This window comes from Protopterus annectens, chromosome 10.part0 (assembly GCF_019279795.1).
Source record: "Protopterus annectens isolate FY-2018-M chromosome 10.part0, PAN1.0, whole genome shotgun sequence".
In the NCBI taxonomy this organism is placed as follows: domain Eukaryota; kingdom Metazoa; phylum Chordata; order Ceratodontiformes; family Protopteridae; genus Protopterus; species Protopterus annectens.
Genome location: NC_056744.1, coordinates 1468564002 through 1468577732, shown reverse-complemented (window position 1 = coordinate 1468577732; position 13731 = coordinate 1468564002). Strand labels below are relative to the sequence as shown.

General features: G+C 41.9%; 1 protein-coding gene across 1 annotated transcript in view; it reads left to right on the top strand.

Moving 5' to 3' along the window:
- LOC122813657 (integrin alpha-X-like) overlaps positions 1-13731 on the top strand; it is a 3682398-nt gene that overhangs the window by 2469861 nt on the left and 1198806 nt on the right. Inside the window, exon 18 of the mRNA XM_044086096.1 lies at positions 2082-2210. Coding sequence (XP_043942031.1) covers positions 2082-2210 — 129 coding nt within the window. The remainder of the gene's footprint in view (positions 1-2081; positions 2211-13731) is intronic.

The window sequence follows — 13731 nt, the reverse complement described above, 5'->3', positions numbered from 1 at the left end:
AAAGTGTCCCTTCTTTGACAGGTAGCAGCTGTATTGTGTGTCTATTTTATATTTTTGCACCACATTTTTGGTCCATTTTTCATAAAATTGTGTTTTTTGGCAAATTAGTGACAAATCACTAAAGACTGAAGTTAGAAAATGACAGACATTTGAGTTTCAGATTTTATACCCTTCAGAAAATTCATACTAATGCAAGACCTATTCTATTATCTTTCTAAGTTTATTAGAGCAATATTTAAAAATTGTCCTTATTTTTGGGCCTTTGTCCCACTTCTGTGTATGGCTTTGTCCAGATTTCTTGCTCTTGAGGTTGAGATGTATGACAAATGTGTCAGGGCCATCACAGTCAGCCAGAGAGATTTCAAATTGTGACATGCTTGTTGCACCCCACTCCCCCATGTAGTGATTCTGGATTGTCCAAGCAAGGCAAGGAGTGGGAGGACACACTGCATAAGTACTACAGTGGCTTTTCATCTGTCCTTGATTTTGCAGAATGGTCTGGTTTCTGTCATATTTTTGTACTGTTGATTTATGCTTATTACTCAAAGTGCCTGTTGCTCTGTGTTTAAGTAGCAATGCTTTAATGACCATAAGGTAAGCTTGTCTGAGATCGTAAGATGCAAGTAAGCTTTAATAAGCATACTGTTAAAGACTTGCCAACATTGAAAGCCTTTCTGTTGTTGCCATGCAGAGAATACTTGACTAGATAATGTATAAGCCTTGGGTATTAAAGGACAGGATTCCATTATTTTAAAAAGCTCATTACACTTGTTGGAGACTTCCAGTCATTTCTACAGACTTTACCCGTAAACTAAACAGAATGCCAATCATGTGTGGTCCATAACCTGTACAGTAATCCTTTAAGCAATGTATCTTGAGCTTGTTTCTTGTTTGCTTTTCATTTTTTACTTTTATCATGTTTTCCCCATGAAACAAGTTGTCAGGCAGCAGGTCTTTTTTGGATAAGAAACATTTTTACATGTGGGGGCATCACATAGATTTCTACTTTCAGCATGTTACTTGGTACTTTAATAAAGCTGAATATATTATATATTAGAACTGCAGTGCAAGGAGAAGTGGTTTGAGTTGAGTGCTTCTGGTTTTTCTTATACTTGATTTTGACTGGCATTCCAGTAATGTATTTAAAAAGTAATTTATTTTTTCATGCCTCACAACCTTTTGTTTCCATCTAGATATTAAGTAAGCTGTCATGCAGCCAATGCATTGAAATATTTTTATTCTTCTACACTTATTTTTGTCTTGATTGGACTTTCATAATGATGGTTTGCCACCCAGGGCAGCGTATTTAATTAAAGTTAGTTTTTTGTGGTTTTGTGCATAGCTCCTCCCCTTTCTGGTTGACCACACCCCTTCCCCTTGACCCCACCCATTCAGCTGTCTCCTGCAGCCCCCCTGTGATTTGAAGTCACCAGCCGCCACTGCTCTGATTCACAGAAAAATTGCATAAATTGGCCTACCAGTGGTAGGCAAATTACGCAACATCTAAGCCACTGTGTGAATCCCAGGGTATATTAATAAGCTGTAGACTAACTGTTACAAATAGTCAAGGTAAATTTCAGAGAAGTTAGTAAGAGTCTGATGTTCCATGGTGCTTGACTTTAAATTAACTGCCATTTAAGGCCTCTGTGAAATATAAATGTGATGACAAAAGTGTTCAAGTTTGCCATCTTGAAGGTGTATTTAGCTGAGCATTTTACAATCCCTGTGATTGCTTCCCTAGGATTATTTCTGTGTTCCAGAGTTTCTGAAGATAATGTAATGTATGCTTAGTAAAAGAGAGGAGTTCATGTATTTGTTGATGTAATCTGCATGGGCATTTCACTAAACAGTATATAGGTAAGATATTATTAAGAAGACTGCTTGTGAAACTATAAATCTCCATTATGATGCTACTCTCTAAAAGCATTACAAATTGTGGAGGCTTACAGAACACAGCCCACTTCAGTTAAATGTTCTATATCCGGAATGTCTGCTAGGCTAACTTCTGAAACTATAGTACTGTATGAATATTTTACCAACATTGCAATGACAATTTTAAAGAGATGTTTTTTTTCCTTCAGCGATGCAGTGATGACTTCACATCCCCCATCGAAATAGTAATGAACTTTTTGCAGAACAAAAATGGCAATGCAGAAATACAGCCTGTTATCTGGAAAACTTTCATGCAGGAGCAAGTTCAAAACGCTAAGGTAAATGTCCTAACATCTGCAAATGACAGTATTTTTGCATTACCTCAACAATCCACTTTGTAGTGCAGATCCAGTTAAGCAAAATATTACATTTCCATTTATACAGGCTTCTTCTCCACACTCATAATGTCCCCTGTGCATTATCAGATATCATTTTCTGCTTTTCTGAGTAAAATGAAAACTCCAGTGATCCAGATAAATTTCTGCATAACACTGTTTTTCATAAGGAAAATAGGAAACTAGGGGATTGTTAGCCTCAGGCTTCCCCTCTTAACAAAGTCAGCTGATCTAACCCTTCCCTGTAGGTTTGACTATAATCACTTTAGTGCCATCTCGGTCTCCAGTGCTGGAGCCTTCCTGTACTGAGCCAGTCATTATCCATGATTGCCACCCCAGAAGGATGGCCAGCAAATGTTCATCTGTGGAGGAGCTTTCTAGGTTCCTTTGCTCCTTTTCCTTCCACTACTTCCTCACTAAGGCTGAAATTGAAATGGATGTCATCCCATCTCCCTTAGAATCTAGGACAAATTAGGTTGGCCTTAGGTCTCCCCAGACAGGGAAGCTGCTTCTCTGGTATGACTTTCAGTAATGGTGGTTTTGCTGCCATGTAAATTCGGGAGCTTCATGTGATGGCACCAGCAGGATTAGATCCCTAGGTGCCAACACTGAAGCATATCATTCACTTTTGTTTGCTTTAATTACAATCATTGGGGTCCCAGCACTGACATCTTGATGCAACATCTTCAGCGCTGACTCAGTCATTGTCCTTGTGCCTTCCGGGGTAGTCGAATTCTAGGCAGTGGCTTTCATCTTGACATTGGAGCTGTCTGATCCATTGGTGTCAAAACCTCTGTATTTGGCATCTCTAATGTCCACATTCTTTATTGGTGACACAGTGCTGGCTCATTGGTCTCCAGAGCCAAGAAAGTAGGTATCAACATATCTGAAGTAGTTAACTTCATTTGGTCAGCAACCTGTGGGTATCGGATCCGAATTGGATCCGAGCTGGCAGCTTCCTTCCCCCTTACCCATAATACCCTGCTACCTCCCTCTAGTCCCCAGATCTCATTTGTCGTGGCTTATTGAAGCATTCTAGAATGAGCTCCTAGTGTGAGTTTGTGAGTTAAAGCTAAATTAAACCTTTTTCTTCTTACTTTTCTGTCAGAATTGGTGAGTGTGTATTCTACTCTTCCCTTAATTTAGTTCTTGTGTAATTTTATTAGTGTTAGTTCACCTTAGTTCCCCCTCCCCCTTTTCTGTGTGTGTGAAGGTGTGTGCACGCGGGCCGATTTTCTTTTCTGAAATGTCTGAAGGCCCAAAAGCTATCTTTTCTAAGTGCACCGAGTGTGGCTATAAGCTGTCCCCAGCAGATGGCCACACTCAGTGTGTTATTTGCCTAGGGGTAGAGCACCTTTCTTCGGGCTGCACTATTTGTGCAGCCTTCAACCCTAGGGCTTTGAGGGATAGGAGGTCAAAGCTGATTCTTGCGGGCCTGCTGCCCCCAGATTCAGCTTCGTCCTCCTCCCCCTCTGTGGCACCAGCCGTGGCTGCGGCTGCTCCACCTACTGTTCCTGCTCCCCTGGCCAGAATTCAAACTCCCACCTTGGCTTAGGAGGAGAGTGACTCCAGAAGAAGGGAGAAAAAAGACAGAGAGCGAGACAGGCATCGTAGTCACAAGCGGCGAGCCGATTCAGCCCCCTCGGCCCCGCCATCAAAGCAGCTAGCCTCTCCTAAGGCGTCTGGGCCTTCCCCCTCCCAGCTCCGTTCCCCACGTTTTTCCCCGGAGCCAGAGGAGGAGACCATGTTGCCTCGACGGCCTCATCTAGAGACACTAGAAGTTTGTCAGACGCGGACATGGACCGGATGATGCGTTGATTTCTTCAGGCCCAGCTGCAGATGGGAGTGCTCTTGTCCCCCCCCCCTCCGGGAGGGAGCTCGACCCCATTTTTTGCCCCCATTGCTCCTTCTCCGACCCACTATCGGGATTCGGAGCTGTCGGATCCAGGTAGCATCAGAGCCTGGGGGGGGGGGGGGTTCAGCACCACTAGTAATCCCTACTTCGGCGCCAGCCGCACCCTTGAGTTTGTTGGGTCCCTTTTCGGATCCAAACTCTCGGGGCCGTGAGCTGAGCCTCGGATCCGAGAGAATCAGTGTATCTTCAGCTCCATCTTGGTCGGACCACACTGGTCTTTCAGATCCAATCGTGTCGGCTCTGGCGTCGATCCACACATCGGATCCGAGAGGACTGCTATCAGATCCTAAAGAGAGCAGTTCACCCTCACCATTTGATGTTGTGGAGAGGGTTCTTTCAAGGGATTCGAGGCCCCAGGTTTTTACTACCGATCCACCCGCCATTCCCTCTCAGACAGGCCTGTCTTCCATCATCCGGCCCCAGGGACAGCCTGTGCCTACGTCCCAGATGGTTTCTGTAGAGGAACAGGACATTGTTGGTGAGCCCTCCTGGGACAGCCCCCCCCGACGAGGTACCTCATAAACGTAAGTGCAAGAGGAGGGATTTGGACTCATCCGAGTCCCTCACAGAAGACACGGACTTAGAGGAACGGGAAGCAACCAACCCCCCCTCCATCCCCCGGACCTGTAGTTCGTTTCATAGTTTTCTGTTCAGTCCTAATGGACATCAGGTTAGGGTGTTCAGGTAGTTTGTTACTATAGTACTCTGTGTGAATATGGCAAACTCGATCTGAGGACTAGAGGGAGGTAGCAGGGTATTATGGGTAAGGAGGAGGAGCTCGGAGCTCGGATCTTTTGCTAAGGAAGCTGCCGGCTCGGATCCGATTCGGATCCGATACCCACAGGTTGCTGACAAATGAAGTTACCTACTCAGATGGAACATTATGGTGAGTACATAACTTATTTTTGCATTTATTGAGAGGATGATAGCTTGTCCTACAGTGAAGGCAGAGGATGCTCAACTGACTTTAGTGCCATCCTTCTACAGAACTGTATACTCATCATCCTTCCCAGGGACAGAACAGATGACCTATATACTCATCAGGCGGCGATATTCACTTGAAGGCCTCACCTTGCATTTCACGCAGAAGTGGGGGTGTTGCGAACGATTGACGACCAGGTCTGCATATGTAATGAGCCATGATTGACATGGCATTCAAACAATGCAAATGAATGGACTTTTTTTGCTAAAAAATAAAAGTACACTCTTGAAGAATTTTAGTTGATTATTATATTTTGAAGTGTTTCAGTTACAAAAATAATAGCTTTTTTTGCTAAAATAAAAGCCCACTCTTTTTAGAATTTTAGTTGGTTGGTAAGCGATTTAAATACAAAAATAATAGCTTTAGTCGACTAATAAAGGGAACTTAAAAAAAAAAAAAGGACACTTGCCATTTTCATATCCCCCTCCCCGACAAGGACACACCTGCCCAAATAAGGGACTGCCCAGCCTAAAGGAAAACTGGTGGTAATCCTAGGTCAGGACAAGAATAAGAAGTGAGCTTATATACTTTATTTTGAACAAAAAAAATGTATCTCCCAATTAAATCATTAGCTTAAAAAGTGACCATGTAGTTTACCATTTAATTTAAAAGAAAATATACTTTGCAGACACCAGATGCAGGAACAAAATGGAGTTTCTGAAATATGTCTTTTATTTAATAAATATGCATTTCTTTGGTTTATATTAAAATAAGAAACAAACAATTGTTCTCGAAGACAACCCAATACATGTACTAAAAGCCAGGCAGTGTATTAGGATTCTTTGAGGGAATACATATTCATTAAGTGCCCGATTACGAAACAGCACGGGGGCAGGTCTTGGGCGGGGCTTGCCACTGCACATCTGGTGAGGCCCTCAAGTACAAATTTGCCCATCAGCCTTCCCAGGGACAGGATAGATCTGAGAGTGTTAAGAAATCCTCCTATGAGTGCTATCATGAGCCTTCCAGTCTTTTGCAAGATTCTTCTTCTGAGCCAACATGAAAGTATCCTTGTAAGAGGAAACATATTGACTCCTCAATGGAGTCTTTCACCAAAGAAACTGACCTTAACAAAACAGAAGGTTCCCCCACAGTTCCCTCCAAAGGCTATCAAGTTCAGTGAAATCTTAGAATTAATACAGTAGAGAGGCACTTGGCCCACTGCCCTACCTTCCCATTCTGAGGAGGTTCTCTTTGAGGCTTTCAGATCTGCCCCCTGTACCTCCTGAGTGATACCCCATGCTGACTATATAATGGATCCGGAGGTACGGCAGACACAGTCAGTGCCCAGTGTGTCAGAGAGTATCCTACAAATAAGATTCATCTCCCACATTATGCCAACTAAAACAACAAATATAAACCACCTCTGAGATGCTGACTCTGCAAACTAAAATGTTTATTCAAAAAGAACCAAAAATTAAGTGTTTTCATCCCATCATTTCTGTGTCTTCGTCAGAACAACTGACTAGCTTTGGGTCTTAAATAAATAGTATCTGCACATAAAATCTCATGATACCAAATGCACTAATTGCTATTCAAATTGCTAGTTAACTGACAATTAAAATGCAATGTGAAAAAACTGTATATGAAATAAAAATTGTTTAAAACATGACCACAGAATACTAGTTAAAGCCCTAACATGGCATTGATCAATAAAACTGTGATGTATAAAAAAGTGGTGTATAAAAACATGTTCATTTGTACATTATAGGAATATCTTTCAATTGTCTACCACTTATAGCAACATTTAAAATGTCAAATACTTACAAAATAAATATTCCATGTTCACAATATACAATCAAACTCTAATTCAACACTTACCCCCACACTGAACATGGAATGCAATTTTAAAACACTGCTAATAGAGAATGTACCATTCAGATTAGGATAGTTACCTGGATTAAGTTTTACTTGCCACCAGAGTTCCCTATATTCAATTAATTCTGACTAATGCCCCCCCCCCCCCCATATGGGTCAAAATCAGCTTTATGAACTCCAGAAAACAAAAATGTGTGGGAAACATTGATCTCAGAATGTTTTAATAAAGCATTAGTATTTTTCCATGTTCAATGTCATATGTTCATAAATACATTCTTTAGATTTTCTTGTTGTCTTGCCCATATAAAAACAAAGGCATTGCTGGAAGAACGCCCCATAAACAATGCCCTTGGAATAACAAAAAAAACGATGTTTAGAACATAAAAGTACATCATTACCCATCACTTCAACATTTACTGGGAGTATTGCCCACATTTATAAGTACGTCTTTGTTTACCAAAAACAAGAATGTTGTTTCACTGTTGTAAACCTCAAAATAATTGTAAAAACTCTAGTCCTTTCTATAAACAATTGAAGGCTATTGACCCATCTTCATTTCAGTAGTGTCATTACTACTGAACACAGATTCCTGTCAATAATGTGTCATATGCCACTACACTATGACAGTATAAGCAATAATCAAAGATTTGCATTTTTTATTATTGTTATCACTGGTCTCAGATATAATATTTTCACCTTCTCTCAAAGGGTGAAAATAAACACCCATTTCTCTTTTAGAGACTACTTTCTTCAGTACAGTGATTCACAACACCCCTTAGGATATTCCATAAAATAAACATTGGACCTTGGGCACAATTGTTGAAGATAGGGAACTTTGGTGTTAACTACAACTCAATGCAGATAACTCTTCTGGTTTGTATGGTACGTTGTCTGTTAGCAGTATTTTAAAATTGGGTTCTCATGTTATATAGGTTTGATTTGGAAGTTATGTGTTGAATTTATAGTTTGTATATTGAGAACATGGAATATTTATTTTCTGAGTATCTGAAGTTTTAAATATTACAGTTAGTAGTTTTACTAAATGGTAGACAGCTGAAAGAAATTACTGTAATGTACAAATCAACATGTTTTTATGTAACACTTTTTTATATATCCCATTTTTATACATCATTCAGTTAACTGAATGCCATGGTAGGGCTTTACTATTATTATAAGGTCATGTTTTAAATTGTTTTTATTTCATACACAGTTCTTTCACTTTTGTATTTTATTTGTTAATTAACTTGCAGTGTGAACAGCATTATATAATTGGTGTGTTTTATATCATGTAATTTGATGTGTAAATGTTATTTATTCAAATTAGGAAGCTAGAAGGATTTTCTGATGATGTCCCAGAAGTGTGCTTGGATGAAAGCGCTTAAAGTTTTATTCCCAAGGACAAACCACATTCAACCAAGGGTCCTTTGATGGACTCCGTTAGTGTGGTGGCAACCACCAAAAAGGAGCTGTCTGATGACAGTCCAGCGGCATTTCTGCTAACAAGGAATCTATAATAACTGCTCAAATGGGGAAGTGAGCATATGCTTCTGGTATATTATTCAACTCCCATAACTAGATTCCAAAGAGATTTAACAGAACAAGTGCCAGACTTTTTGAAGACACCTGCCACTTCTGACACTCAGAAGTAAATCAAATTTTGGGAAGCAGCCTTACTAACCATTCCCACCCTGTCCATGAGACTGTTGCACAATGCAGCCAATGGAGTGGTTAATGCTGCAGGCACTGGCATAAAGGTGAGATGCCACACATGGCTCTTTTTCTGTGGTTTTTCCAGACAACTTCAAGACTTCCTTTGTCAATCACCTTTTTGAGGGGGCTCTCAGTTTTTGGGCCCAAGATCAAAGAAAAATGTCTGAAGACTGAGCAAAAAGGTAAGATGCTGTCTGCTTTAGAGATAAAGTTTGAGATCCACCAGGGGACCAGTGTAGGGCTGGTCAGCACAAAGTTCAAGTAGGTGAAGAGCATAATAACCAGAGGTTGTGCCGTCCGTTCTTCAGAGCTCCAAGAATGTCATCCTTGCCTTTACCAGATGTGCAACCCTACCAAAAATGAGCAATCACCAAGGAGATCACAAACCCTCTCCAAAAACAGTTATCCAAAAGGTTGCACCAGTCCCAAAAGGGTCCAGAGTTTAATCAAGACTGTTTTTTGTCCCAAAGAAGTAAAAGGATGTCAGTCCTATTCTACACTTGAGTGCCCTAAACTAGTACATGAGAAAGACACAATTCCTGATGGTTATGGTGCACACCATTCTGTTTTGGCTACAGGAGGCTGACATGATGTGCTTCTTAGACCTTCATGACCATAGCCTCCATGTAAAGATTGCCAAAGAGTCCAGAGAGTATCTACTTTTTGATTAGCTGCTAATCACTATTAGTTCTGAGCTTTGCTTTTGGTCTCATAACATCCCTCTAGGTGATCACCAAATGCATTGCCATTATTAAAACTTATCTGCACCTTAGAAAGATTCACATTTTCTCATATCTGGATGAATGGCTTTTGGCTCACACAACAAGAGAATCACAGCTGACCATCAAAGACTATTTGCATCACTTTTGTTTGCCTTGGGCACCTCAGTAAACAACAGATCAGGTAAAACTTTCACAAACCTTGGTTTTCATGAGGTGTGATCTGGACTCAAAATCATATGTTTTCAGACTTTCAGAAGAAAGACATCTTAACATTATGAGCTGTAATTCCAGATGTTCTTGCTGTTGCTTCTCTACCATCTTTTCTCATTTTAAAAGTCCTTGGTCTCATGCTGGCATCTATTCTACTTGTAATTCGTACAAGGTTTTATGCAAGGGTGCTACAGTGGACTTTAAGAATGCAGTGGTCTGAATCAGTAGACAGTATGAACACTTCCATCTGCCTCCCTTTGTATTGCAAACTGTACTTAATATGGAGAATACAACCAAGCCATTTCACTCTTCAACTACATAAAGCTATGGTGACCACAGACACCTCCCCTCTGGGGTGGAGGGTGTAGTATTTCTAGGACAGAATGGCTCAGAGCACATGGGCACAACAAGAAACCAATCTTCCCTGAAATGTCCTGTAGACATATGTCTCAATCTCTTAACACCAGAAATCTGGTGAAATCCAAAAATAATGCTGGCACAATGGCCCTAAATCAGGGACAAACTTTAATATTGCTCTTACAAACTTAGAAAGTTTATAGAATAACAGGTTTTGTATTAGTGTGCAGTTTCTGAAGGGTATAAAGTCTGAATCTCAAATGTCTGTCATTATTTAGTGACTTCAGTCTTCAAGGATTTACCAGCAAACCACAGATTTTATGAAAAATAGACCAAAAATATGATGCAAAAATCTGGACATTATGTGAAAATCTGGACATTTGAGAGATATGCCTGTAGATGAGGACAGTCCTATTAGCACTGCAAGCCTTCCAAGACTGCCATCCACAGGGTGTGATTTCAGTTCATTTAGACTTTGCCTGTTGTCTGGTACACTAACTAGCATGGGGATGCGGGCCGAGCCACATCCTATCCCCTCTGTCAAGAGGACATGAGGGTGTGGTAAAAAGGTGATGTCGTCTCAGCAGTTTCTGGTGGTAATGCACCTTCTGGGATAACTCAGCTACCTAATGAGCATGCTCAGACTAAAAAACTTCACTAAGGCAAACTGTACCCTCCTAGGTTTAGGTATAGATGCATTCCAAGCCCCACCCCAAGCTGAAAGTGGTAACTATGCCAAAGCTTACACTTAAAGCTGTGTACAGTCATTTGCATAAGTGCATAAACTCGGCTGTACCAGATAATGTCAAAGCCAGAGCCCCAAGTAAAATCAAGCTGCCATGGTGGACTTTCATCATCAACAAACTCTACAGTAAACACAAAAAGTTGCTGTCCTAAAAAACAAAGAAAAGGACCCAACAATGGAAAAGCATCCTTCTTAGCTTTAACAGTCAAATAAAGCAACTTGTCAAATCCTCCAAGAGCTCCTTTGAAAGAAGCCTAGCAAGTAGTCCCAAGGATAACCATAAGGCCTTTTACAGCTATGTACGTAACCTAAAGGTTAGGAGCCAAGCATGTGCAGAATTGATGGCCAATGGTATCGCACACACTGACCCCACAGATATAGCAAACCTGCTAGTGGATAGGTTTGGTGAAAATTTCACTCCCTCATTCCCTCCTAACTTACAACAAACCCTCCCCCAAACTCCTCTCCACCTTGCATATCTGAAGAGCAGGTTCTCAAAGCCCTGTCCAAGGCAAAGAACACAGCCTCTATGGGACCAGATGACATCCCAGGCTGTCTTCTAAACAGGCTAAAACATGAACTAGCATCACCACTAAGTACCCTTTTCAATCATAGCCTAACCACAGGCTTTGTTCCTGCGGAATACAGAACAGCTGCAGTTATTCCCCTCCACAAAGGTGGCCTAACAACAAACCTGGGGAATTACAGACCCATAAGCCTGACCAGCCTCATCTGTAAGGCCATGGAATGTATCATTATGGACCTCATAAATAATGACATAGGTGACCTCCAAACTCTGGATCCAACCAAATTTGGCTTCGTAAAGGGCAGATCCTGCCTGTTAAATCTGGTGGATTTCTTTGAAAGTGTGACCAAGGCCATTGATGAAGACAAATCTGTGCACAGAGCACACCTCGACCTGGCAAAGGCTTTTGATACAATCCCACATTCAGGCATTACCAATAAACATAGCAAACTGAATGTAACCCCCTTCGTTGTAAGATGGGTTGCCAAATGGCTCACAAACTGGACACACACTCTCAAAGTGAGTGGCTCCACATCAACCAGCAGGCCTGTTACTAGTGGGGTGCCACAGGGGTCAGTGCTGGGCCCCCTCCTGTTTGGTATATACTTCTCAGAAGTTCAGGTCAAAACTAAAGGGTTGTGGCTGACCAAGTTTGCAGACGAATAAAACTAGGTGCAGTCACTGAATCCCCAGATGATGTCAGTATACTTCAGTATGGTCTCACACATACCAACGACTTGTGTGTTAGTCACAGTCTCAAACTGAATCAGAGAAATGCATCATCATTCCCTTTCACACAATCACTGTCCCTTCACACTGTAATATCAATAACAATACCCTAAGTACCCATGAAGTGGTAAAGGACCTAGGATCACAGGTTGACTGTGACTTTAACTTCGACCACCATGTGTCTACTGTTGTAACCCCCCTATACTTGGCACTTATCTGGCCCATAATTGAGTATATCGCCCCATTCAGAGTGTACTGTACTAAACATCTACAGCAATTAGAGAGACCTCAGAGGTTCCTAACAAAGAAGATCAAGGGCCTCCAGCATGTGCCTTACACAGATTGACTAAAATACATGTCACTATACGGGTCCCATTCAAAAGACCGAAACGCCGATTCCCCGACGCGGAAATCACCGACGCCAGATGACCGACAGGTACGTATACCGACAGGGTGATTCGCCGACAGTGGAAAGACCGACAAGGGTAATCTGCGATCGCGACCCGGTAAGTGTGCGACAGTGACGGAGGCAGGAGTGGTCAGGTAAGTGAGTTAGGGTTAGGGTGCAGGTAGGTGATGTGTATGTTAGTGTCGGAGCTTGGGCTAGGGGTGTGTAAGTGAGTTAGGGTTAGGGTGCAGGTAGGTGATGTGTATGTTAGTGTCGGAGCTTGGGCTAGGGGTGTGTAAGTGAGTTAGGGTTAGGGTGCAGGTAGGGGAAGTGTGCGATAGTGTCGGACCTTAGGGTTAGGGTTTGGGTCAGGGCTAGTGTGTATGGTATGTAGTGTCGCGTGTTGTTTACGTTCCGTGTGTCGGTGATTTGGTGTTCGGTGTTTTGCGTTGTCGGGTTTGTGTCAGGTTTGTGTGTTTTCGGTTATTTGGCGTCGGTGAGTTTTGTGTCGGGGAATCGGCGTGTCGGTGTTTAGAAGTAGACCCCACTATACTCCGTATAGTATAGACTTCTTAGGGGAGACTTATGCCTGGCCTACAGAGCAACCCAAAACCCAAATCTAAAGAATTTACTGAATATCCATAAATCAAATGGGTCTAAGGCTAACCATTCCAGGGAATTAAATATGTCCTGTGACTTAAATAGGACATGCTGAAGGGATAGATTTATATACCAGCAACTGCCACATCTTTGGAACAAGCTACCAATTCATGCAAAACTGAGCAACTCTATGACACTGTTCATGAGGAACCAGGATGAGTGTGTGGGACACCATAAATTCTTACCGGGGATAGTGCCCACAACCCTCCTAGACATGGGCAGTCATCACTAAATGCAGTCTTTTGTATTGACTAGTACCTCTACAGTATTACATTGGGTTGAAATGGCTAAGCTTAAAATTATCTCCAGGTCGATAGCCTACTAATCTCCTATGATCCTGTGATGCTACACAAGTGGTCCCTGAATCGATCAATAGCACATACAATATGTTTCACTGCCTTGCTGCTAACTGTTTGCATTCATGACCAACATCAAATGCAGCAACTATTTTGCCCTTATCTCCCTATCTGCTTAGTCACCAAGGGACACTATGGTCTGTCAGTGACTGCTTGGACTACTCCCTGCCTTTCTCCTTTTCCACTAGTCTGAAATCCTCACCACCACGTTTTGGCCAAGAAAACTTTGTTTCCCCTTTTTATGACATCACCTCAAGATGCTGTTTTGGCTTCCATATAGCCAGATGGATCTCCTTTCCCACTCATCTGGTAAGCCTCACCCTGACATTCATTCTCCTCAGATTAA